Source organism: Salvelinus alpinus, chromosome 13, assembly GCF_045679555.1.
Source record: "Salvelinus alpinus chromosome 13, SLU_Salpinus.1, whole genome shotgun sequence".
Taxonomy (NCBI): domain Eukaryota; kingdom Metazoa; phylum Chordata; class Actinopteri; order Salmoniformes; family Salmonidae; genus Salvelinus; species Salvelinus alpinus.
The window spans coordinates 57,777,941-57,804,980 of NC_092098.1; the positions used below are offsets into that span (position 1 = coordinate 57,777,941).

The 27,040-nt window shown below is 45.5% G+C and overlaps 1 protein-coding gene across 5 annotated transcripts in view; it reads right to left on the reverse strand.

Moving 5' to 3' along the window:
- LOC139537971 (large neutral amino acids transporter small subunit 4-like) overlaps nucleotides 1–27,040 on the reverse strand; it is a 60,655-nt gene that overhangs the window by 29,738 nt on the left and 3,877 nt on the right. For all 5 annotated transcript variants that reach the window (XR_011667646.1, XR_011667644.1, XR_011667645.1 and 2 more), the window contains exons 3-6: nucleotides 11,757–12,057; nucleotides 9,023–9,078; nucleotides 8,228–8,304; nucleotides 1,518–1,610 (exon numbers count right to left, since the gene is read on the reverse strand). Coding sequence is in view for 2 of the 5 variants with exons in the window: in XM_071339893.1 (XP_071195994.1) it covers nucleotides 1,518–1,610; nucleotides 8,228–8,304; nucleotides 9,023–9,078; nucleotides 11,757–12,057 (527 nt within the window). In the remaining 3 variants the exon portion in view is untranslated. The remainder of the gene's footprint in view (nucleotides 1–1,517; nucleotides 1,611–8,227; nucleotides 8,305–9,022; nucleotides 9,079–11,756; nucleotides 12,058–27,040) is intronic.

Sequence of the window (27,040 nt, forward strand, 5' to 3'; positions counted from 1 at the left end):
GATCACCTAGGAAACAACAACCACAACTGTTATAGATCACCTAGGAAACAACAACAACTGTTATAGATCACCTAGGAAACAACAACAACAACTGTTATAGATCACCTAGGAAACAACAATAACAACTGTTATAGATCACCTAGGAAACAACAACCACAACTGTTATAGATCACCTAGGAAATAACAACAGCAACTGTTATAGATCACCTAGGAAACAACAACCACAACTGTTATAGATCACCTAGGAAACAACAACCACAACTGTTATAGATCGCCTAGGAAACAACAACAACAACTGTTATAGATCACCTAGGAAACAACAACAACTGTTATAGATCGCCTAGGAAACAACAACAACAACTGTTATAGATCACCTAGGAAACAACAACAACAACTGTTATAGATCACCTAGGAAACAACAACAGCAACTGTTATAGATCACCTAGGAAACAACAACAGCAACTGTTATAGATCGCCTAGGAAACAACAATAACAACTGTTATAGATCGCCTAGGAAACAACAACAACAACTGTTATAGATCACCTAGGAAACAACAACAACTGTTATAGATCGCCTAGGAAACAACAACAACAACTGTTATAGATCACCTAGGAAACAACAACAGCAACTGCTATAGATCACCTAGGAAACAACAACTGCTGTTATAGATCACCTAGGAAACAACTACTGCTATATATCACCTAGGAAACAACAACAACAGCTGTTATAGATCACCTAGGAAACAACAACCACAACTGTTATAGATCACCTAGGAAACAACAACAACTGTTATAGATCACCTAGGAAACAACAACAACAACTGTTATAGATCACCTAGGAAACAACAATAACAACTGTTATAGATCACCTAGGAAACAACAACCACAACTGTTATAGATCACCTAGGAAACAACAACAACTGTTATAGATCACCTAGGAAACAACAACAACTGTTATAGATCGCCTAGGAAACAACAACAGCAACTGTTATAGATCACCTAGGAAACAACAACAACAACTGTTATAGATCACCTAGGAAACAACAACAACAACTGTTATAGATCACCTAGGAAACAACAATAACAACTGTTATAGATCACCTAGGAAACAACAACCACAACTGTTATAGATCACCAAGGAAACAACAACAACTGTTATAGATCACCAAGGAAACAACAACAACTGTTATAGATCACCTAGGAAACAACTAGGTGATCTATAACAGTTGTTGTTGTTTCCTAGGTGATCTATAACAGTTGTTGTTGTTTCCTAGGTGATCTATAACAGTTGTTGTTGTTTCCTAGGTGATATATAACAGTTGTTGTTGTCGTTGTTTCCTGTATCACAACCGGCCGTGATTTGGAGTCCCATAGGGTGGCGCACAATTGGCCCAGCGTTGTCCTGGTTAGGGTTTGGCCGGTGTAGGATATCATTGTAAATAAGAAATAAGAACTGACTTGCTTAGTCTATAACTAATTTATTGTTTGGATAATAGTAAAATAATTGTGTGTGTTACCTTGACTCCAGGGAAGGTGACAGCAGAGGAGGCGTAGGAGCCGATCATCAGAGCAATGAACGTAGAGCGCAGATCACCAAACATGTTAGGGAGCTGAAGGGGGAGGGAGAGGGGGAGAGAGAGAGAGAGAGAGAGAGAGAGAGAGAGAGAGAGAGAGAGAGAGAGAGAGAGAGAGAGAGAGAGAGAGAGAGAGAGATGAAGGGGGAGGGAGGGGGAGAGAGAGAGAGAGAGAGAGAGAGAGAGAGAGAGAGAGAGAGAGAGAGAGAGAGAGAGATGAAGGGGGAGGGAGGGGGAGAGAGAGAGATGGGGAGAAAGAGACAGAGAGAGAGAGAGATGGGGAGAAAGAGACAGAGAGAGAGAGAGAGAGAGATGGGGAGAAAGAGACAGAGAGAGAGAGAGATAGAGATGGGGAGAAAGAGAGAGATGGGGAGAAAGAGAGAAAGGCAAGGGGTAGAGGTGGGAGGAGAGAGAAAACAACAATTAAAAAGTAACTTTCTATTTCCAGTCTACTGATATGTGAAAGGACATCACACTCCTGTCTAAAGTATTCTACTCCTTGATGTTTGGGTTCTCTCTGAGGGTTTGGAGTCTGTAGTATTCTACTCCTTGATGTTTGGGTTCTCTCTGAGGGTTTGGAGTCTGTAGTATTCTACTCCTTGATGTTTGGGTTCTCTCTGAGGGTTTGGAGTCTGTAGTATTCTACTCCTTGATGTTTGGTGGTTCTCTCTGAGGGTTTGGAGTCTAAAGTATTCTACTCCTTGATGTTTGGGTTCTCTCTGAGGGTTTGGAGTCTGTAGTATTCTACTCCTTGATGTTTGGGGGTTCTCTCTGAGGGTTTGGAGTCTAAAGTAATGCATTAAAAGTGAATCTGTGCTCAGATCACTGGAGTAGTAATGTTCTAATGGCTCTGATGTTTATGTGGGAGCAACCGTCAGCCAGTACATTCCTCAGCCCTGTTGTTGAGCTCCCAGAGACAGGCTGGGTGGTGGGACAGTGTTAGGGATAGCAGTGACAAGGTGTTGGGGGTAGGGGCTAGGGACACTAGTGCCATTGTGAGGGTGGTACCAGGCAGTACCAGTATTCTGGAGGTGAACCAGGGAGGTACAAGGGAGGTGGGAACCCGATCAAACTGTTCTGACTGTCACACCACAGCCACACAGGGTCTGGTCTTCCATCCAACGCTGTTGAACACTTAAAAGACCTAATGGGGAAACAGAACTGGGCTCAGGAGAAACAGAGCACCAACTCTTTTATATTTCCAGGAAAAGACAGAGAGAGAGAAAAGGGGGCGAGAGAGACAGAGAGAGAGAAAGGGGAGGGAGAGAAGAGAGAGAGGAGAGAGGAGAGAGACAGAGAGAGAGAAAAGGGAGGGAGAGAGGAGAGAGATATGGAGAGAGGAGAGAGGAGAGAGACAGAGAGAGAGAAAAGGGAGGGAGAGAGGAGAGAGAGAGATATGGAGAGAGGAGAGAGGAGTGAGAGACAGAGAGAGAGAAAGAGAGAGGAAGAGAACAGTTGAGGCCCAATAATTTGTCAATTAATTCAGTGTTCAGTGTTCACAGACTGTTCTGTCTCTGTCTGTACGAGTGGCTGAGCAACAACAAGCACACCCTTACATAACACTGTGTGTGCGTGTGTGTGTGCGTGCGTGTGCGTGTTAACAGTAATCTACATAACTAAAGGAGCTCTCTTTAACCCTGACCTTGAACCCAGCTGTAACTCACCACTATTACCCAACTACTACCTCAGGCCTCACCTCAGAACCACAACTAAAAGAGTCTAATGATTAACCTGCCTGCTCTTAAAGACTGTACAATGGAAGGACAGAGAGAGGGGGAGAAGAGGGGAGGAGAGGAGAAAGGGAGGAGGGGATGTTTACTGTAATGGGAAGTTTACTAGGTAGTGTCACCATGGCAACTGTACTGGTAGTGTAACCATGGTAACTGTACTGGGTAGTGTGTGTCACCATGGTAAAGCGCTGGACTGCAGTTATTCACAAGAGAAGGATGGAAGGAGGGAGGGAACCAGAAGGATGAAGAGAGGTGTGAAGACTGATGTCCTGACTCTGCAGTGTTGGGGAAGCTACTCCCAAATATATAGTTACCAATCTACCAATTGCTTCACACTGGAAGAAGTTATTTTACACTAAAGTTACCCTTAAAGAAAAATACAGCTTACTGAACTGAAGTTACTTTGAAAAAGTAGTTCAGAATTTAGCTACACCGCTACATGGTAAAACAGTAGTGTGTAGTTCCAGTAGTTAGCTACACCCCTACATTTTATTTATTTATTTATTTTATTTCACCTTTATTTAACCAGGTAGGCAAATTGAGAACACGTTCTCATTTACAATTGCGACCTGGCCAAGATAAAGCAAAGCAGTTCGATACATACAACAACACATAGTTACACATGGAGTAAAACAAACATACAGTCAATAATACAGTGAAAAATAAGTCTATATACAATGTGAGCAAGTGAGGTGAGATAAGGGAGGTGAAGGCAAACAAAATATATATAAAAATAAATAAAAATATAAAAAGGCCATGGTGGCGAAGTAAATACAATATAGCAAGTAAAAAAAACACTGGAATGGTTGGTTTGCAGTGGAAGAAAGTGCAAAGTAGAGATAGAGATAATGGGGTGCAAAGGAGCAAAAATAAATAAATGAATACAGTAGGTAAAGAGGTAGTTGTTTGGGCTAAATTATAGATGGGCTATGTACAGGTGCAGTAATCTATGAGCTGCTCTGACAGCTGGTGCTTAAAGCTAGTGAGGGAGATAAGTGTTTCCAGTTTCAGAGATTTTTGTAGTTTGTTCCAGTCATTGGCAGCAGAGAACTGGAAGGAGAGGCGGCCAAAGGAGGAATTGGTTTTGGGGGTGACCAGAGAGATATACCTGCTGGAGCGCGTGCTACAGGTAGGTGCTGCTATGGTGACCAGCGAGCTGAGATAAGGGGGGACTTTACCTAGCAGGGTCTTGTAGATGACCTGGAGCCAGTGGGTTTGGCGACGAGTATGGAGCGAGGGCCAGCCAACGAGAGTGTACAGGTCGCAGTGGTGGGTAGTATATGGGGCTTTGGTGACAAAACGGATGGCACTGTGGTAGACTGCATCCAATTTATTGAGTAGGGTATTGGAGGCTATTTTGTAAATGACATCACCGAAGTCGAGGATTGGTAGGATGGTCAGTTTTACAAGGGTATGTTTGGCAGCATGAGTGAAGGATGCTTTGTTGCGGAATAGGAAGCTAATTCTAGATTTAACTTTGGATTGGAGATGTTTGATGTGAGTCTGGAAGGAGAGTTTACAGTCTAACCAGACACCTAGGTATTTGTAGTTGTCCACATATTCTATGTCAGAACCGTCCAGAGTAGTGATGTTGGACAGGCGGGCAGGTGCAAGCAGCGATCGGTTGAAGAGCATGCATTTAGTTTTACTTGTATTTAAGAGCAATTGGAGGCCACGGAAGGAGAGTTGTATGGCATTGAAGCTCGCCTGGAGGGTTGTTAACACAGTGTCAAAAGAAGGGCCAGAAGTATACAGAATAGTGTCATCTGCGTAGAGGTGGATCAGAGACTCACCAGCAGCAAGAGCGACATCATTGATGTATACAGAGAAGAGAGTCGGTCCAAGAATTGAACCCTGTGGCACCCCCATAGAGACTGCCAGAGGCCCGAACAACAGACCCTCCGATGTGACACACTGAACTCTATCAGAGAAGTAGTTGGTGAACCAGGCGAAGCAATCATTAGAGAAACCAAGGCTGTCGAGTCTGCCGATAAGAATACGGTGATTGACAGAGTCAAAAGCCTTGGCCAGGTCAATGAATACAGCTGCACAGTATTGTTTCCTATCGATGGCGGTTACGATATCGTTTATGACCTTGAGCGTGGCTGAAGTGCACCCATGACCAGCTCTGATACCAGATTGCATAGCGGAGAAGGTATGGTGGGATTCGAAATGGTCGGTAATCTGTTTGTTAACTTGGCTTTCGAAGACCTTAGAAAGGCAGGGTAGGATAGATATGGGTCTGTAGCTGTTTGGGTCAAGAGTGTCCCCCCCTTTGAAGAGGGGGATAACCGCAGCTGCTTTCCAATCTTTGGGAATCTCAGACGACACGAAAGAGAGGTTGAAGAGGCTAGTAATAGGGGTGGCAACAATTTCAGCAGATAGTTTTAGAAAGAAAGGGTCCAGATTATCTAGCCCGGCTGATTTGTAAGGGTCCAGATTTTGCAGCTCTTTCAGAACATCAGCTGACTGTATTTGGGAGAAAGAGAAATGGGGGTGGTTTGGGCGAGTTGCTGTGGGGGGTGCAGTGCTGTTGACCGGGGAAGGGGTAGCCAGGTGGAAAGCATGACCAGCCGTAGAAAAATGCTTATTGAAATTCTCAATTATAGTGGATTTGTCGGTGGTGACAGTGTTTCCTATCTTCAGTGCAGTTGGAAGCTGGGAGGAGGTGTTCTTATTCTCCATGGACTTTACAGTGTCCCAGAACTTTTTGGAGTTTGTGTTGCAGGAAGCAAATTTCTGCTTGAAAAAGCTAGCCTTGGCTTTTCTAACTGCCTGTGTATATTGGTTCCTAGCTTCCCTGAAAAGTTGCATATCACGGGGGCTGTTCGATGCTAATGCAGAACGCCATAGGATATTTTTCTGTTGTGAGTAGTGAGTAGTTCCTGTAGTTAGCTACACTGCTACATGGTAAAACAGTAGTGTGTAGTTCCAGTAGTTAGCTACACCGCTACATGGTAAAACAGTAGTGTGTAGGTCCAGTAGTTAGCTACACTGCTACATGGTAAAACAGTAGTGTGTAGTTCCAGTAGTTAGCTACACTGCTACATGGTAAAACAGTAGTGTGTAGTTCCAGTAGTTAGCTACACCGCTACATGGTAAAACAGTAGTGAGTAGTTCCTGTAGTTAGCTACACCGCTACATGGTAAAACAGTAGTGTGTAGGTCCAGTAGTTAGCTACACCGCTACATGGTAAAACAGTAGTGTGTAGTTCCAGTAGTTAGCTACACCGCTACATGGTAAAACAGTAGTGTGTAGTTCCAGTAGTTAGCTACACCGCTACATGGTAAAACAGTAGTGTGTAGTTCCAGTAGTTAGCTACACTGCTACATGGTAAAACAGTAGTGTGTAGTTCCAGTAGTTAGCTACACCGCTACATGGTAACACAGTAGTGTGTAGTTCCAGTAGTTAGCTACCCCCCCTCTGTCTTTCACCTCTCTAACTCTCTGTGCTTGTCTGTCCTTGAATGGTACAATGTTTCATTGTGGATCTACATTAAGGATTCAGATATGTGGGAGAGAGAGAGAGAGAGAGAGATGGAGAGAGAGAGAGAGAGAGAGAGAGAGAGTTGGAGAGAGAGAGAGAGAGAGAGAGAGAGAGAGAGAGAGAGAGAGAGAGAGAGAGAGAGAGAGAGAGAGAGAGACAGAGAGACAGAGAGAGAGACAGAGAGACAGAGAGACAGAGAGACAGAGAGACAGAGAGACAGAGAGAGAGAGAGAGAGAGAGAGAGAGAGAGAGAGAGAGAGAGAGAGAGAGAGAGAGAGAGAGAGAGAGAGAGAGAGAGAGAGAGAGAGACAGAGACAGAGAGACAGAGAGACAGAGACAGAGACAGAGACAGAGACAGAGACAGAGAGAGAGAGAGAGAGAGTTGGAGAGAGAGAGAGTTGGAGAGAGAGAGAGTTGGAGAGAGAGAGAGAGAGAGAGAGAGAGACAGAGAGAGAGAGAGAGTTGGAGAGAGAGAGAGAGAGAGTTGGAGAGAGAGAGAGAGAGAGAGAGAGAGAGAGAGAGAGAGAGAGAGAGTTGGAGAGTTGGAGAGAGAGAGAGAGAGAGAGATTTGGAGAGAGAGAGTTGGAGAGAGAGAGTTGGAGAGAGAGAGAGAGAGAGAGAGAGTTGGAGAGAGAGAGAGATTTGGAGAGAGAGAGAGAGTTGGAGCAAGTCTGTGTTGTTGTTGTTCAAAGCAAAATGGGGGGGAGAAGTACTGGAACAGTGATAATGACCTTTATCCCTTTCTATCTTTCTCTACTCTCTCTCTCTCCCTCTCTATCGTGACCACAGGACAGGAGACAGGGCGCCTGGCCAGAGAGAGAAGGAGGGAGAGAGGAAACAGGAGGGTTTGTGTGCTGACATTTTGATATGGTATCTAGGTGATATGGGTTTGTGTGATGCAAAACAGAAAATCTATGAAACCAACTGAGGCCCGAATGACACAATGTTCTTTACACAGACAACGTGACAAACAATATGCAAAACACACACATACGTCAATGAAACACACTTTCTGTTTTGGATCACAAGTGAATTTGGAGAAATCTGAACTGAACACACACACACAGAGACACTGTACCATACACACACTCACACAGACACACCATACACACACTCACACAGACACACCATACACACACTCACACAGACACACCATACACACACTCACACAGACACACCATACACACACTCACACAGACACCCTCACACACACTTGTAGGGAGTTTTTCCTAGCCACCGTGCTTCTACACCTGCATTGCTTGCTGTTTGGGGTTTTAGGCTGGGTTTCTGTACAACACTTCAAGATATTAGCTGATGTACGAAGGGCTATATAAAATAAACTTGATTTGATTTTTGATTTGACTGTACCATACACACACACTCACACTGTTCCTCTCTCTCAGACAGACACTGTACCATACTCTCTCTCTCTCTTACCGTGAGGGATGTGAAGGTCATGCACATTCCTCCGAAGCCATTAAATGTCAGCGCGATGAAGATGAGGATTGACAGCTCTGTGGAGGAAGACGGAGACACCGTCAGACCCACAGAACAGTTAGCAGGATAAACTGTTCCAAATGTCCGAACTGAATTTGGTAAAAGGTCTTTTATGTACTCTGCCCCATCGTCCTGGAACACCTTACAAAACACTTATAAACTGGAAGAACTTGTCCCGATTGGTGTTTTTAAATCACTGATGAAGGATTTTGAGGCTGATTCCCTGACCTGTCAATGTTAGTGATAGTGATATGGTAGTTAGGTGATGTAGTAGCTAGGTAATGTAGTGTGTTATTTTGGTGATATGGTAGTTAGGTGATGTAGTAATAGTGATATGGTAGTTAGGTGACATAGTAGCTAGGTAATGTAGTGTGTTATTTTGGTGAAATGGTAGTTAGGTGACATAGTAGCTAGGTGATGTACTGATAGTGATATGGTAGTTAGGTGACATGGTACTGTATGCTAGGTAGTCTACTCACCATCAGGGTTGTATGCTAGGTAGTCTACTCACCATCAGGGTTGTATGCTAGGTAGTCTACTCACCATCAGGGTTGTATGCTAGGTAGTCTACTCACCATCAGGGTTGTATGCTAGGTAGTCTACTCACCATCAGGGTTGTATGCTAGGTAGTCTACTCACCATCAGGGTTGTATGCTAGGTAGTCTACTCACCATCAGGGTTGTATGCTAGGTAGTCTACTCACCATCAGGGTTGTATGCTAGGTAGTCTACTCACCATCAGGGTTGTATGCTCCGTAGGCGATGAGAAGACAAGAGAAGGAGAAACAGGCACTGGAATACACACAAACAATACATCAATATCATATGGAGGATGCCTGGTCATTCTTTAAAAGTGCTTTCCTCACCATCTTAAATAAGCATTCCCCTTTCAAAACATTTAGAACCAGGAACAGATATAGCCCTGGGTTCACTCCAGACCTGACTGCCCTTGACCAGCACAAAAACATCCTGTGGCGTTCTGCATTAGCATCGAATAGCCCCCGCGATATGCAACTTTTCAGGGAAGTCAGGAACCAATATACACAGGCAGTTAGGAAAGCAAAGGCTAGCTTTTCAACAGAAATATGCATCCTGTAGCACAAACTCCAAAAAGATCTGGGGCACTGTAAAGTCCATGGAGAATAAGAGCACCTCCCAGCTGCCCACTGCACTGAGGCTAGGAAACACTGTCACCACAGATAAATCCACAATAATTGAGAATTTCAATAAGCATTTTTCTACGGCTGGCCATGCTTTCCATCTGGCTATCCCTACCCCGGTCAACAGCCCTGCACCCTCCACAGCAACTTGCCCGAGCCTCCCCTATTTCTCCTTCACCCAAATCCAGATAGCTGATGTCTGAAAGAGCTGCAAAATCTGGACCCCTACAAATCAGCCGGACTAGACAATCTGGACCCTCTCTTTCTAAAAGTATCCTCCGAAATTGTTGCACCCCCTATTACTAGACTGTTCAACCTCTCTTTCGTATCGTCTGAGATCCCCAGATATTGGGAAGCTGCCGCGGTCATCCCCCTCTTCAAAGCGGGAGACACTCTAGACCCAAACTGCTACAGACCTATATCTATCCTACCCTGCCTATCTAAGGTCTTCGATCTAAGGTCTTCGAAAGCCAAGTTAACAAACAGATCACCGACCATTTCGAATCCCACCGTACCTTCTCCGCTATGCAATCTGGTTTCTGAGCTGGTCATGGGTGCACCTCAGCCACGCTCAAGGTCCTAAATGATCTCATAACCGCCATCAATAAGAGACATTACTGTGCAGCTGTATTCATCGACCTGGCCAAGGCTTTCGACTCTGTCAATCACCACATTCTTATCGGCAGACTCAACAGCCTTGGTTACTCAAATGACTGCCTCGCCTGGTTCACCAACTACTTTTCAGATAGAGTTCAGTGTGTCAAATCGGAGGGCCTGTTGTCCGGGTCTCTGGCAGTCTCTATGGGGGTGCCACAGGGTTCAATTCTCGTGCCGACTCTCTTCTCTGTAAACATCAATGATGTTGCTCTTGCTGCTGGTGATTCTCTGATCCACCTCTACGCAGACGACACCATTCTGTATACTTCTGGCCCTTCTTTGGACACTGTGTTAATTAACCTTCAAACGAGCTTCAATGCCATACAACTCTCCTTCCGTGGCCTCCAACTGCTCTTAAATACAAGTAAAACTAAATTCATGCTCTTCAACCGATTGCTGCCTGCACCTGCCCGCCCGTCCAGCATCACTACTCTGGACGGTTCTGACTTAGAATATGTGGACAACTACAAATACCTAGGTGTCTGGTTAGACTGTAAACTCTCCTTCCAGACTCACATTAAGTATCTCCAATCCAAAATTACATCTAGAATCGGCTTCCTTTTCCGCAGCAAAGCATTGTTCACTCATGCTGCCAAACATACCCTCGTAAACTGACCATCCTACCGATCCTCGACTTCGGTGATGTCATCTATAAAATAGCCTCCAACACTCTACTCAGCAAACTGGATGCAGTCTATCACAGTGCCATCCGTTTTGTCACCAAAGCCCCATATACTACCCACCACTGCGACCTGTATGCTCTCGTTGGCTGGCCCTCGCTTCATATTCGTCGCCAAACCCACTGGCTCCAGGCCATCTATAAGTCTCTGCTAGGTAAAGCCCCACCTTATCTCAGTTCACTGGTCACCATAGCAGCACCCACCCGTAGCACACGCTCCAGCAGGTATATGTCATTGGTCACCCCCAAAGCCAATTCCTCCGTTGGCCGCCTTTCCTTCCAGTTCTCTGCTGCCAATGACTGGAACGAACTGCAAAAATCACTGAAGCTGGAGACTCATATCTGCCTCACTAACTTTAAGCACCAGCTGTCAGAGCAGCTCACAGATCACAGCCCATCTGTAAATAGCCCATCCAACTACCTCATCTCCATACTGTTATTTAGAACAAGATTCTCTGGTCTGATAAAACCAAGATTCAACTCTTTGGCCTGAATGCTAAGCGCCAAGTCTGGAGGAAACCTGGCACCATCACTACGGTGAAGCATGATGGTGGCAGCGACATGCTGTGGGGATGTTTTTCCACCGGCAGGGACTGGGAGACTAGTCAGGATCGAGGCAAAGATGAACCGAGCAAAGTACAGACAGATCCTTATTGAAAACCTACATGTATACATGTATAGCATGGCTAAGGACTGTTCTTAGGTACGACGCAACACCCCCCGAAGAGCCTTATTGGTATTATAAACTGGTTACCAACGTAATTAGAGCAGTAAAAATAGATGTTTTGTCATACCCGTGGTATACCACAACTGTCAGCCAATCAGCATACACCATGTAAACTCATACCATGTCAACTCACACTTGTTTAACCATTTAAACCATTCAAACCAGTTAAACCTGTTAAACCATTTAAACCAACACAGACTGAACTCAGACTCCCCCCCCACCTACTGTCGCTCTCGCTCTCTCCTACCTGCCCAGCAGTCGTAGGTTGCGTGGTCCGTATTTGTCCATGACGATGCCCAGCGGCAGAGTGATGGCTGAAAGAAGGAATGATCCCACGGTGAAGGCCAGGTTTAACATCTCATCCTGGTCCTTACAGATGAGCCAGCCGTTCATCCTCATAGGGCCATCGGGGTCCTGGTGGGCCAGGGGCCTCATCTCTACCCCATCCCCTAACCCCACCACACCCTCAGAGTAGTAATCACTGTAGTCATCATCGCCCCCTGGTGGGGGGAGGGGGACAGACAGGTTGGAGGAGGAGGTGTGGTTACCTAGAGGGAGGGAGGATCAGTATTGGAATCTTAAGGGTGAGAAGACAACACATCAACCTACTAGGTGTAGTGTAACCAAGACACGAGAGCGAGAGCGAGAGAGAGTTTTGTATGGCATTATAAAAGGAATATTAAAATCAAAATTCCAATTAGAATCTGGCTCAAAATGTTCCAATCAGTTATAGAACCAATTGCTCTATATGGTAGTGAAGTATGGGGTCCACTCTCTAATAATGAATTTACCAAATGGGAGAAATATCCAATTGAAATACTGCATGCAGAGTTTTGCAAGACTGTATTGCAAGCGCAAAGAAAACCCCAGCTGGTTCTGAGGCTCAGTTCACTGACCCAAACCAACCCCATGGCCCAACCAAATCGTCACAAAGAAACCAAATAGATATATCACTGATTAGAAAGAAACCACAAAAAATCTAAGTAACCGTCAATGTTATTTGTCTCTAAACTGACAGTACATGGTGGCAGACTATCTGACCACCGTGACTGATATAGAGACCGGCAATAGAGACCGGTCGTCACAGACAAACCTGGCTGTCCAGAGAAGACAGTCTGGCTATAGAGACCGGTCGTCACAGACAAACCTGGCTGCCCAGAGAGGACAGTCTGGCTATAGAGACCGGTCGTCACAGACAAACCTGGCTGTCCAGAGAGGACAGTCTGGCTATAGAGACCGGTCGTCACAGGCAAACCTGGCTGCCCAGAGAGGACAGTCTGGCTATAGAGACCGGTCGTCACAGACAAACCTGGCTGTCCAGAGAGGACAGTCTGGCTATAGAGGCCGGTCGTCACACACAAACCTGGCTGCCCAGAGAGGACAGTCTGGCTATAGAGACCGGTCGTCACAGACAAACCTGGCTGCCCAGAGAGGACAGTCTGGCTATAGAGACCGGTCGTCACAGACAAACCTGGCTGCCCAGAGAGGACAGTCTGTGCTCACTCTGCTCCAGGGGAGAGGAAGAGACAGAGCTGCATTTCCTATTACACTGTGACAAATACTCAGACCTAGGCGAATCTTTCTTTCACAAAATTGTCATTCAGTACGAAAAACGTGAAACTCTAAAATATGAAGAAAAAATTTAATATTTATTGGGTGAAAAGCCAAAATTTTGGCAGCCAAATATGTGTCCTCCTGCCACAGCCTGAGGGACAGCCAGTGAAAAGTGCAATGTAATGTCAATGATGTTTCCCCTTTAGTTAAGTTTTGTCTTTCATACCAGGTCATGTGTCTTCTCAGTCATGTTGACACTGGTCTACTACTATTTCTTCAATGGATTAGTATTCTCATTAATATTTATATTGTAGTTGCTGTTAATGGTAATCCCACTACTACTATTATTATTATTGCTGAGACAACAGAGAGAGAGAGAGAGAGAGAGAGACACAGAGACAGAGACAGAGACAGAGACAGAGAGAGAGAGAGAGGAGAGAGTGAGAGTGAGAGAGACAGAGAGATGCAGCACTGTACTTTACTCTGGGTGAATGAACCGTGAGGTAGAGTGCCTCAGCAGATTAGCAGAGTTGTGTGGTAGTCAGGTGGTCAAGTGATGTTGTTCTGACACATCGTTTGTATTACAGGACATCATGGCCACTTCATGAGGATACTACTACCCTGTGCTGTGATTTTAACATCAAGATGTTAATGAAAAAGAGACCATCGTGCTCTTCCAGCAGTTTGGTTGGGGCGTAAAACCTGTCAAATCAGAATTCAAAAAGATGTTGCGTAATGCTTTGTTTTACTGCATCAGGGATAGCGTTCACATACTTTTCGGCTTTGCAGTCTTCTTCATTGTGTAGGTACAAATATTTCTTTATTCAAAACATTTGTAGGGAACACAGGTGAGCAACTGATGAGCAACAGGTGCTTCTAATCAGGTTTGCCAATCAGGGATGTGGCTTCTCTGGTCTACCTGTATACAAGTTAGTCACAAAGAAATAAAGAATGATAGGACAGTCTATCCCCCCTCTCCTCGCTCTGATCCCTGGTCTAGACTGTCCTGAATCTAGTTGATGATCCCTGGTCTAGACTGTCCTGAATCTAGTTGATGATCACTGGTCTAGACTGTCCTGAATCTAGTTGATGATCCCTGGTCTAGACTGTCCTGATCATCTAGTTGATGATCCCTGGTCTAGACTGTCCTGATCATCTAGTTGATGATCCCTGGTCTAAACTGTCCTGATCATCTAGTTGATGATCCCTGGTCTAGACTGTCCTGATCATCTAGTTGATGATCCCTGGTCTAGACTGTTCTGATAATCTAGTTTATGATCCCTGGTCTAGACTGTCCTGAATCTAGTTGATGATCCCTGGTCTAGACTGTCCTGAATCTAGTTGATGATCCCTGGTCTAGACTGTCCTGATCATCTAGTTGATGATCCCTGGTCTAGACTGTCCTGATAATCTAGTTGATGATCCCTGGTCTAGACTGTCCTGATAATCTAGTTGATGATCCCTGGTCTAGACTGTCCTGAATCTAGTTGACGATCCCTGGTCTAGACTGTCCTGAATCTAGTTGATGATCCCTGGTCTAGACTGTCCTGAATCTAGTTGATGATCCCTGGTCTAGACTGTCCTGAATCTAGTTGATGATCCCTGGTCTAGACTGTCCTGAATCTAGTTGACAATCCCTGGTCTAGACTGTCCTGATAATCTAGTTGATGATCCCTGGTCTAGACTGTTCTGAATCTAGTTGACGATCCCTGGTCTAGACTGTCCTGATCATCTAGTTGATGATCCCTGTTCTAGACTGTCCTGATCATCTAGTTGATGATCCCTGGTCTAGACTGTCCTGATCATCTAGTTGATGATCCCTGGTCTAGACTGTCCTGATCATCTAGTTGATGATCCCTGGTCTAGACTGTCCTGATAATCTAGTTGATGATCCCTGGTCTAGACTGTCCTGAATCTAGTTGATGATCACTGGTCTAGACTGTCCTGAATCTAGTTGATGATCCCTGGTCTAGACTGTCCTAAATCTAGTTGATGATCCCTGGTCTAGACTGTCCTGAATCTAGTTGATGATCCCTGGTCTAGACTGTCCTGAATCTAGTTGATGATCCCTGGTCTAGACTGTCCTGATCATCTAGTTGATGATCCCTGGTCTAGACTGTCCTGATCATCTAGTTGATGATCCCTGGTCTAGACTGTCCTGATCATCTAGTTGATGATCCCTGGTCTAGACTGTCCTGATAATCTAGTTGATGATCCCTGGTCTAGACTGTCCTGAATCTAGTTGACGATCCCTGGTCTAGACTGTCCTGAATCTAGTTGACGATCCCTGGTCTAGACTGTCCTGAATCTAGTTGACGATCCCTGGTCTAGACTGTCCTGAATCTAGTTGACGATACCTGGTCTAGACTGTCCTGATCATCTAGTTGATGATCCCTGGTCTAGACTGTCCTGAATCTAGTTGATGATCCCTGGTCTAGACTGTCCTGAATCTAGTTGATGATCCCTGGTCTAACTGTCCTGATCATCTAGTTGATGATCCCTGGTCTAGACTGTCCTGATAATCTAGTTGATGATCCCTGTTCTAGACTGTCCTGAATCTAGTTGATGATCCCTGGTCTAGACTGTCCTGAATCTAGTTGATGACCCCTGGTCTAGACTGTCCTGAATCTAGTTGATGATCACTGGTCTAGACTGTTCTGAATCTAGTTGACGATCCCTGGTCTAGACTGTCCTGAATCTAGTTGATGATCCCTGGTCTAGACTGTCCTGAATCTAGTTGACGATCCCTGGTCTAGACTGTCCTGAATCTAGTTGATGATCCCTGGTCTAGACTGTCCTGATAATCTAGTTGATGATCCCTGGTCTAGACTGTCCTGATAATCTAGTTGATGATCCCTGGTCTAGACTGTCCTGAATCTAGTTGATGATCCCTGGTCTAGACTGTCCTGAATCTAGTTGATGATCCCTGGTCTAGACTGTCCTGATAATCTAGTTGATGATCCCTGGTCTAGACTGTCCTGAATCTAGTTGATGATCCCTGGTCTAGACTGTCCTGAATCTAGTTGATGATCCCTGGTCTAGACTGTCCTGAATCTAGTTGATGATCCCTGGTCTAGACTGTCCTGAATCTAGTTGATGATCCCTGGTCTAGACTGTCCTGAATCTAGTTGATGATCCCTGGTCTAGACTGTCCTGATCATCTAGTTAATGATCCCTGGTCTAGACTGTCCTGATCATCTAGTTGATGATCCCTGGTCTAGACTGTCCTGATCATCTAGTTGATGATCACTGGTCTAGACTGTCTTGAATCTAGTTGATGATCCCTGGTCTAGACTGTCCTGATCATCTAGTTGACGATCCCTGGTCTAGACTGTCCTGATAATCTAGTTGATGATCCCTGGTCTAGACTGTCCTGATAATCTAGTTGATGATCCCTGGTCTAGACTGTCCTGAATCTAGTTGATGATCCCTGGTCTAGACTGTCCTGAATCTAGTTGATGATCCCTGGTCTAGACTGTCCTGATAATCTAGTTGATGATCCCTGGTCTAGACTGTCCTGAATCTAGTTGATGATCCCTGGTCTAGACTGTCCTGAATCTAGTTGATGATCCCTGGTCTAGACTGTCCTGAATCTAGTTGATGATCCCTGGTCTAGACTGTCCTGAATCTAGTTGATGATCCCTGGTCTAGACTGTCCTGAATCTAGTTGATGATCCCTGGTCTAGACTGTCCTGATCATCTAGTTAATGATCCCTGGTCTAGACTGTCCTGATCATCTAGTTGATGATCCCTGGTCTAGACTGTCCTGATCATCTAGTTGATGATCACTGGTCTAGACTGTCTTGAATCTAGTTGATGATCCCTGGTCTAGACTGTCCTGATCATCTAGTTGACGATCCCTGGTCTAGACTGTCCTGAATCTAGTTGATGATCCCTGGTCTAGACTGTCCTGAATCTAGTTGATGATCCCTGGTCTAGACTGTCCTGAATCTAGTTGATGATCCCTGGTCTAGACTGTCCTGAATCTAGTTGATGATCCCTGGTCTAGACTGTCCTGAATCTAGTTGACGATACCTGGTCTAGACTGTCCTGATCATCTAGTTGATGATCCCTGGTCTAGACTGTCCTGAATCTAGTTGATGATCCCTGGTCTAGACTGTCCTGAATCTAGTTGATGATCCCTGGTCTAACTGTCCTGATCATCTAGTTGATGATCCCTGGTCTAGACTGTCCTGATCATCTAGTTGATGATCCCTGGTCTAGACTGTCCTGATCATCTAGTTGATGATCACTGGTCTAGACTGTCTTGAATCTAGTTGATGATCCCTGGTCTAGACTGTCCTGATCATCTAGTTGACGATCCCTGGTCTAGACTGTCCTGAATCTAGTTGATGATCCCTGGTCTAGACTGTCCTGAATCTAGTTGATGATCCCTGGTCTAGACTGTCCTGAATCTAGTTGATGATCCCTGGTCTAGACTGTCCTGAATCTAGTTGATGATCCCTGGTCTAGACTGTCCTGAATCTAGTTGACGATACCTGGTCTAGACTGTCCTGATCATCTAGTTGATGATCCCTGGTCTAGACTGTCCTGAATCTAGTTGATGATCCCTGGTCTAGACTGTCCTGAATCTAGTTGATGATCCCTGGTCTAACTGTCCTGATCATCTAGTTGATGATCCCTGGTCTAGACTGTCCTGATAATCTAGTTGATGATCCCTGTTCTAGACTGTCCTGAATCTAGTTGATGATCCCTGGTCTAGACTGTCCTGAATCTAGTTGATGACCCCTGGTCTAGACTGTCCTGAATCTAGTTGATGATCACTGGTCTAGACTGTTCTGAATCTAGTTGACGATCCCTGGTCTAGACTGTCCTGAATCTAGTTGATGATCCCTGGTCTAGACTGTCCTGAATCTAGTTGACGATCCCTGGTCTAGACTGTCCTGAATCTAGTTGATGATCCCTGGTCTAGACTGTCCTGATAATCTAGTTGATGATCCCTGGTCTAGACTGTCCTGATAATCTAGTTGATGATCCCTGGTCTAGACTGTCCTGAATCTAGTTGATGATCCCTGGTCTAGACTGTCCTGAATCTAGTTGATGATCCCTGGTCTAGACTGTCCTGATAATCTAGTTGATGATCCCTGGTCTAGACTGTCCTGAATCTAGTTGATGATCCCTGGTCTAGACTGTCCTGAATCTAGTTGATGATCCCTGGTCTAGACTGTCCTGAATCTAGTTGATGATCCCTGGTCTAGACTGTCCTGAATCTAGTTGATGATCCCTGGTCTAGACTGTCCTGAATCTAGTTGATGATCCCTGGTCTAGACTGTCCTGATCATCTAGTTAATGATCCCTGGTCTAGACTGTCCTGATCATCTAGTTGATGATCCCTGGTCTAGACTGTCCTGATCATCTAGTTGATGATCACTGGTCTAGACTGTCTTGAATCTAGTTGATGATCCCTGGTCTAGACTGTCCTGATCATCTAGTTGACGATCCCTGGTCTAGACTGTCCTGAATCTAGTTGATGATCCCTGGTCTAGACTGTCCTGAATCTAGTTGATGATCCCTGGTCTAGACTGTCCTGAATCTAGTTGATGATCCCTGGTCTAGACTGTCCTGAATCTAGTTGATGATCCCTGGTCTAGACTGTCCTGAATCTAGTTGATGATCCCTGGTCTAGACTGTCCTGAATCTAGTTGATGATCCCTGGTCTAGACTGTCCTGATCATCTAGTTGATGATCCCTGGTCTAGACTGTCCTGATAATCTAGTTGATGATCCCTGGTCTAGACTGTCCTGAATCTAGTTGATGATCCCTGGTCTAGACTGTCCTGAATCTAGTTGATGATCCCTGGTCTAGACTGTCCTGAATCTAGTTGATGATCCCTGGTCTAGACTGTCCTGAATCTAGTTGATGATCCCTGGTCTAGACTGTCCTGAATCTAGTTGATGATCACTGGTCTAGACTGTTCTGAATCTAGTTGACGATCCCTGGTCTAGACTGTCCTGAATCTAGTTGATGATCCCTGGTCTAGACTGTCCTGAATCTAGTTGACGATCCCTGGTCTAGACTGTCCTGAATCTAGTTGATGATCCCTGGTCTAGACTGTCCTGATAATCTAGTTGATGATCCCTGGTCTAGACTGTCCTGATAATCTAGTTGATGATCCCTGGTCTAGACTGTCCTGAATCTAGTTGATGATCCCTGGTCTAGACTGTCCTGAATCTAGTTGATGATCCCTGGTCTAGACTGTCCTGATAATCTAGTTGATGATCCCTGGTCTAGACTGTCCTGAATCTAGTTGATGATCCCTGGTCTAGACTGTCCTGAATCTAGTTGATGATCCCTGGTCTAGACTGTCCTGAATCTAGTTGATGATCCCTGGTCTAGACTGTCCTGAATCTAGTTGATGATCCCTGGTCTAGACTGTCCTGAATCTAGTTGATGATCCCTGGTCTAGACTGTCCTGATCATCTAGTTAATGATCCCTGGTCTAGACTGTCCTGATCATCTAGTTGATGATCCCTGGTCTAGACTGTCCTGATCATCTAGTTGATGATCACTGGTCTAGACTGTCCTGAATCTAGTTGATGATCCCTGGTCTAGACTGTCCTGATCATCTAGTTGACGATCCCTGGTCTAGACTGTCCTGAATCTAGTTGACGATCCCTGGTCTAGACTGTCCTGAATCTAGTTGATGATCCCTGGTCTAGACTGTCCTGAATCTAGTTGATGATCCCTGGTCTAGACTGTCCTGAATCTAGTTGATGATCCCTGGTCTAGACTGTCCTGAATCTAGTTGATGATCCCTGGTCTAGACTGTCCTGAATCTAGTTGATGATCCCTGGTCTAGACTGTCCTGATCATCTAGTTGATGATCCCTGGTCTAGACTGTCCTGATAATCTAGTTGATGATCCCTGGTCTAGACTGTCCTGAATCTAGTTGATGATCCCTGGTCTAGACTGTCCTGAATCTAGTTGATGATCCCTGGTCTAGACTGTCCTGATCATCTAGTTGATGATCCCTGGTCTAGACTGTCCTGAATCTAGTTGATGATCCCTGGTCTAGACTGTCCTGAATCTAGTTGATGATCCCTGGTCTAGACTGTCCTGAATCTAGTTGATGATCCCTGGTCTAGACTGTCCTGATCATCTAGTTGATGATCCCTGGTCTAGACTGTCCTGAATCTAGTTGACGATCCCTGGTCTAGACTGTCCTGATCATCTAGTTGATGATCCCTGGTCTAGACTGTCCTGAATCTAGTTGATGATCCCTAGGGAAACCTCAGCCACATGTGACCTCATCCTTCGCCCTCTTACTCTGATTAGAAACAGCTTAGTACACACACACACACACCCTGCCTGACCCGATATCACTAACGTGCCTTCTCTGATACCACAGGCCCTCTCTCAGCAACAAAAAAAAACATGAGGAGGGGGGAGAGAGGTGGAGGAACGGGGGAACAGATAAAAAGAGAAAAGATAGAGATGGTATTTATATTATCTCTGGTTTACTGAGCCTTTATGAGTTCCTCTCTGGCACTATGCCGTGTATAAAGAGATACCATACACAGGAACATGTTGTTATTGTCATATCAACGATAGATTAGGACTCAGTTTGAGAAATACTTCCACTGATCAAATATACAAACGTGAAAAGTGACTCTTTACTTCTGAAGTTAAAACAATCTTAACGTCTCAACTTTTAAAAAAATGACTTGAATTAAATAATAAGATCAATTAAATATACTTTAGTCGACAGCGAGAGAGCAGAGGCAGGGACAAGACAGGGAAGAGAAGAGAAAGATAATGAGGAACAAGTCAGAAGTTGTTAAAGAACAACGACAGAGGAAGAGAAAGATAATGAGGAACAAGTCAGACGTTGTTAAAGAACAACGACAGAAAAAGAGAGAGTAACGTTAGATTTTTGACTTCCAGTAGGGACCGTGTGAGTCAGTCTGCGCACACACACACACACACACACACACACACACACACACACACACACACACACACACACACACACACACACACACACACACACACACACACACACACACACACACACACACACACACACACACACACACACACACACACACACACACACACACACGGTGGTGACTGTAAAAAGTGATGTGTTGTTTATGCTGAGCGAGGTGTATTTTGTAGCTGAGTCCAGCTGGTTAGGGTTCCAAGTCTACTTCCTGTTAACAGACCTTTGGAATGGAACAGCCAACCACGACCCACAATACCTCGCTAAGTATCATGGGATACCTGATTAGACCACACAGTCTCCCACATGCTGACTCTCCATTCTCTCATCCCTTTCTCTATACATCTCTCTTTACCTCTCTCTCGCTCTATTCCTCTCTCTCTATATATATATATATATATATAAACTCAGCAAAAAAATTAACTTTTTCAGGATCTTGTCTTACAAAGATAATTAGTAAAAATCCAAATAACTTCACAGATCTTCATTGTAAAGGGTTCAAACACTGTTTCCCATAATTGTTCAATGAACCATAAACAATTAGTGAACATGCACCTGTGGAACCGTCATTAAGACACTAACAGCTTACAGACGGTTGGCAATTAAGGTCACAGTTATGAAAACTAAGGACACTAAAGAGGTCTTTCAACTGACTCTGAAAAACACCAAAAGAAAGATGCCCAGGGTCCCTGCTCATCTGCGTGAACGTGCCTTAGGCATGCTGCAAGGAGGCATGAGGACTGCAGATGTGGCCAGGGCAAGAAATTGCAATGTCCGTACTGTGAGACGCCTAAGACAGCGCTACAGGGAGACAGGACAGACAGCTGATCGTCCTCGCAGTGGCAGACCACGTGTAACAACACCTGCACAGGATCGGTACATCCAAACATCACATCTGCGGGACAGGTACAGGATGGCAACAACAACTGCCAGACTTACACCAGGAACGCACAATCCCTCCATCAGTGCTCAGACTGTCCGTAATAGGCTGAGAGAGGCTGGACTGAGGGCTTGTAGGCCTGTTGTAAGGCAGGTCCTCACCAGACATCACCGGCAACAACGTCGCCTATGGGCACAAACCCACCGTCGCTGGACCAGACAGGACTGGCAAAAAGTGCTCTTCACTGATGAGTCGAGGTTTTGTCTCACCGGGGGTGATGGTCGGATTCGCGTTTATCTTCGAAGGAATGAGCTTTACACCGAGGTCTGTACTCTGGAGCGGGATTGATTTGGAGTTGGAGGGTCCGTCATGGTCTGGGCCGGTGTGTCACAGCATAATCGGACTGGGCTTGTTGTCATTGCAGGCAATCTCAATGCTGTGTGTTACAGGGAAGACATCCTCCTCCCTCATGTGGTACCCTTCCTGCAGGCTCATCCTGACATGACCCTCCAGCATGACAATGCCACCAGCCATACTGAAATGTCAATGTCATGACAGAAATGTCATGCCATGGCCAGCGAAGAGCCCGGATCTCAATTCCATTGAGCACGTCTGGGACCTGTTGGATCGGAGGATGAGGGCTAGGGCCATTCCCCCCAGAAATGTCTGGGAACTTGCAGGTGCCTTAGTGGAAGAGTGGGGTAACATCTCACAGCAAGAACTGACAAATCTGGTGCAGTTCATGAGGAGGAGATGCACTGCAGTACTTAATGCAGCTGGTGGCCTTCATCCCCTGGAACTGTCTGGTGTTTGTAGCATTGTATGCCATATGGCCTCATTGACTGTTCTATTGTTCTCCAGCACACACCTTGTCAATATTTCTAGAACAATACATTTGATTCATCAACTGTCGTAATGATGGAGGATCATTTGATCATTCCAGTTATGAAGTAAATGTTTTTTCAAAATCATTGAGGAGAAAAGTACACACCATTGGGTATTTCACTGCACCCTCCATATGCCATGTCTTTAAAAATGCAGACAGATGGATTAAAAGTAAACTTACATTGTAAAACTTCTGATATCAAATCAAATCAAATGTTATTTGTCACATACACATGGTTAGCAGATGTTAATGCGAGTGTAGCGAAATGCTTGTGCTTCTAGTTCCGACAATGCAGTAATAACCAACAAGTAATCTAACCTAACAATTCCACAACTACTACCTTAGACACACAAGTGTAAAGGGATAAAGAATATGTACATAAAGATATATGAATGAGTGATGGTACAGAGCGGCATAGGCAAGATGCAGTAGATGGTATAGAGTACAGTATATACATATGAGATGAGTAATGTAGGGTATATAAACATAAAGTGGCATAGTTTAAAGTGGCTAGTGATACATGTATTACATAAAGATGGCAAGATGCAGTAGATGATATAGAGTACAGTATATACATATACATATGAGATGAGTAATGTAGGGTATGTAAACATTATATTAAGTGGCATTGTTTAAAGTGGCTAGTGATACATTTTTACATAATTTCCATCAATTCCCATTCCCATCAATTCCCAGGATAGCCAACTTTCTAACTCAGCCCATAACTTTGGGACTTCATAGCAAAAGGCATGGATTATTGAGTCATTGTTAGTTTTACACTGAAGACTCTGGCGTTGTGCTGTAGAATTTGTGAATTTTGTCTCTTGTATAATAAATTCTATACATTAGTTTATAGTGGAGGAAGTGTATGTTTTCCTAAACTGTACTGTTGTTAGTTAACTACCCATCCCGGATCCGGGGTCATTCTCATCAGAAACGCTGACTAGCCTAGCCTAGCGCCACTTAAGTTCCAACTCTCCCTTCATCTTGCACCAATATCAGTTATTTTTTAAATCTTGGTTCCAATAGTTTTTCTCTAACAGAGTGTCAGTTGGATAGGCTCTCTGCAAGGTTATGTATAGCTTACCTGTCATATGAATATAATCTTCTCACTCAAATAGGATTCTCTCAAGATTGCTCTGATGCCCAAAATCTTTCAGATTGTGATATAGTACAGTGCCTTCAGAAAGAATTCACACCCCTTGAATTTTCTAAATGTTTTGTGTTACAGCCTGAATTTAAAATAGATTCAATTTAGATTTTTGCGTCATTGGCCTACACATAATACCCCATAATGTCAAAGCGGAATTGTGAAAAAAATGTAATCTGAAACGTATTGAGTCAATAAATATTCAACCCCTTTGTTATGGCAAGCCTAAATGAGTTCAGGAGTAAACATGTGCTTAAAAAGTCACAAAATAAGTTAAATGGACTCACTCTGTGTGCAATAATAGTGTTTAACATGATTTTTTTAAATGACTACTCCAGCTCTACACCCCACACATATAATTATCTGTAAGGTCCCTCAGCCGAGCAGTAAATTTCAAAAACAGATTGAACCAGCAAGACCAGGGAGGTTTTCCAATGCCAAGCAAAGGGCATCTATTGGTAGATGGGATTTCTTTTTTTTTAAAGCAAACATTTAATATCACTTTGAGCACGGTAAAGTTTTTAATTACACTTTGGATGTTATACCCATACACCCAGTTACTACATAGATACAGGCGTCCTTCCTAACTCAGTTACCGGAGAGGAAGGAAACCACCGATAGTGACTTTAAAACAGTTACAAAGTTAATTGGATGTGATCGACACCTAATGTTCCTGGGGTCCTCCCTCCTAGACACCTAATGTTCCTGGGGTCCTCCCTCCTAGACACCTAATGTTCCTGGGGTCCTCCCTCCTAGACACCTAATGTTCCTGGGGTCCTCCCTCCTAGACACCTAATGTTCCTGGGGTCCTCCCTCCTAGACACCTCATGTTCCTGGGGTCTCACTCCTAGACACCTAATGTTCCTGGGGTCCTCCCTCCTAGACACCTAATGTTCCTGGGGTCCTCCTAGACACCTAATGTTCCTGGGGTCCTCCCTCCTAGACACCTAATGTTCATGGGGTCTCCCTCCTAGACACCTAATGTTCCTGGGGTCCTCCCTGCTAGACACCTATTGTTCCTGGGGTCCTCCCTCCTAGACACCTAATGTTCCTGGGGTCCTCCTAGACACCTAATGTTCCTGGGGTCCTCCTAGACACCTAATGTTCCTGGGGTCCTCCCTCCTAGACACCTAATGTTCTTGGGGTCCTCCTAGACACCTAATGTTCCTGGGGTCCTCTCTCCTAGACACCTAATGTTCCTGGGGTCCTCCCTCCTAGACACCTAATGTTCCTGGGGTCCTCCCTCCTAGACACCTAATGTTCCTGGGGTCCTCCCTCCTAGACACCTAATGTTCCTGGGGTCCTCCCTCCTAGACACCTAATGTTCCTGGGGTCCTCCCTCCTAGACACCTAATGTTAATGGGGTCCTCCTAGACACCTAATGTTCCTGGGGTCCTCCCTCCTAGACACCTAATGTTCCTGGGGTCCTCCCTCCTAGACACCTAATGTTCCTGGGGTCCTCCCTCCTAGACACCTAATGTTCATGGGGTCTCCCTCCTAGACATCTAATGTTCCTGGGGTCCTCCCTCCTAGACACCTAATGTTCCTGGGGTCCTCCTAGACACCTAATGTTCCTGGGGTCCTCCCTCCTAGACACCTAATGTTCCTGGGGTCCTCCCTCCTAGACACCTAATGTTCCTGGGGTCCTCCCTCCTAGACACCTAATGTTCCTGGGGTCCTCCCTCCTAGACACCTAATGTTCCTGGGGTCCTCCTAGACACCTAACGTTCCTGGGGTCCTCCCTCCTAGACACCTAATGTTCCTGGGGTCCTCCTAGACACCTAATGTTCCTGGGGTCCTCCTAGACACCTAATGTTCCTGGGGTCCTCCCTCCTAGACACCTAATGTTCCTGGGGTCCTCCCTCCTAGACACCTAATGTTCCTGGGGTCCTCCCTGCTAGACACCTATTGTTCCTGGGGTCCTCCCTCCTAGACACCTAATGTTCCTGGGGTCCTCCTAGACACCTAATGTTCCTGGGGTCCTCCCTCCTAGACACCTAATGTTCCTGGGGTCCTCCCTCCTAGACACCTAATGTTCCTGGGGTCCTCCCTCCTAGACACCTAATGTTCCTGGGGTCCTCCCTCCTAGACACCTAATGTTCCTGGGGTCCTCCCTCCTAGACACCTATTGTTCCTGGGGTCCTCCCTCCTAGACACCTAATGTTCCTGGGGTCCTCCTAGACACCTAATGTTCCTGGGGTCCTCCCTCCTAGACACCTAATGTTCCTGGGGTCCTCCTAGACACCTAATGTTCTTGGGGTCCTCCCTCCTAGACACCTAATGTTCCTGGGGTCCTCCCTCCTAGACACCTAATGTTCCTGGGGTCCTCCCTCCTAGACACCTAATGTTCCTGGGGTCCTCCCTCCTAGACACCTAATGTTCCTGGGGTCATCCTAGACACCTAATGTTCCTGGGGTCCTCCTAGACACCTAATGTTCCTGGGGTCCTCCTAGACACCTAATGTTCCTGGGGTCCTCCTAGACACCTAATGTTCCTGGGGTCCTCCCTCCTAGACACCTAATGTTCCTGGGGTCCTCCCTCCTAGACACCTAATGTTCCTGGGGTCCTCCCTCCTAGACACCTAATGTTCCTGGGGTCCTCCCTCCTAGACACCTATTGTTCCTGGGGTCTCCCTCCTAGACACCTAATGTTCTTGGGGTCCTCCCTCCTAGACACCTAATGTTCCTGGGGTCCTCCCTCCTAGACACCTAATGTTCCTGGGGTCCTCCCTCCTAGACACCTAATGTTCCTGGGGTCCTCCCTCCTAGACACCTCATGTTCCTGGGGTCCTCCCTCCTAGACACCTAATGTTCCTGGGGTCTCACTCCTAGACACCTAATGTTCCTGGGGTCCTCACTCCTAGACACCTAATGTTCCTGGGGTCCTCCCTCCTAGACACCTAATGTTCCTGGGGTCCTCCCTCCTAGACACCTAATGTTCCTGGGGTCCTCCCTCCTAGACACCTAATGTTCCTGGGGTCCTCCCTCCTAGACACCTAATGTTCCTGGGGTCTCCCTCCTAGACACCTAATGTTCATGGGGTCTCCCTCCTAGACACCTAATGTTCCTGGGGTCCTCCCTCCTAGACACCTAATGTTC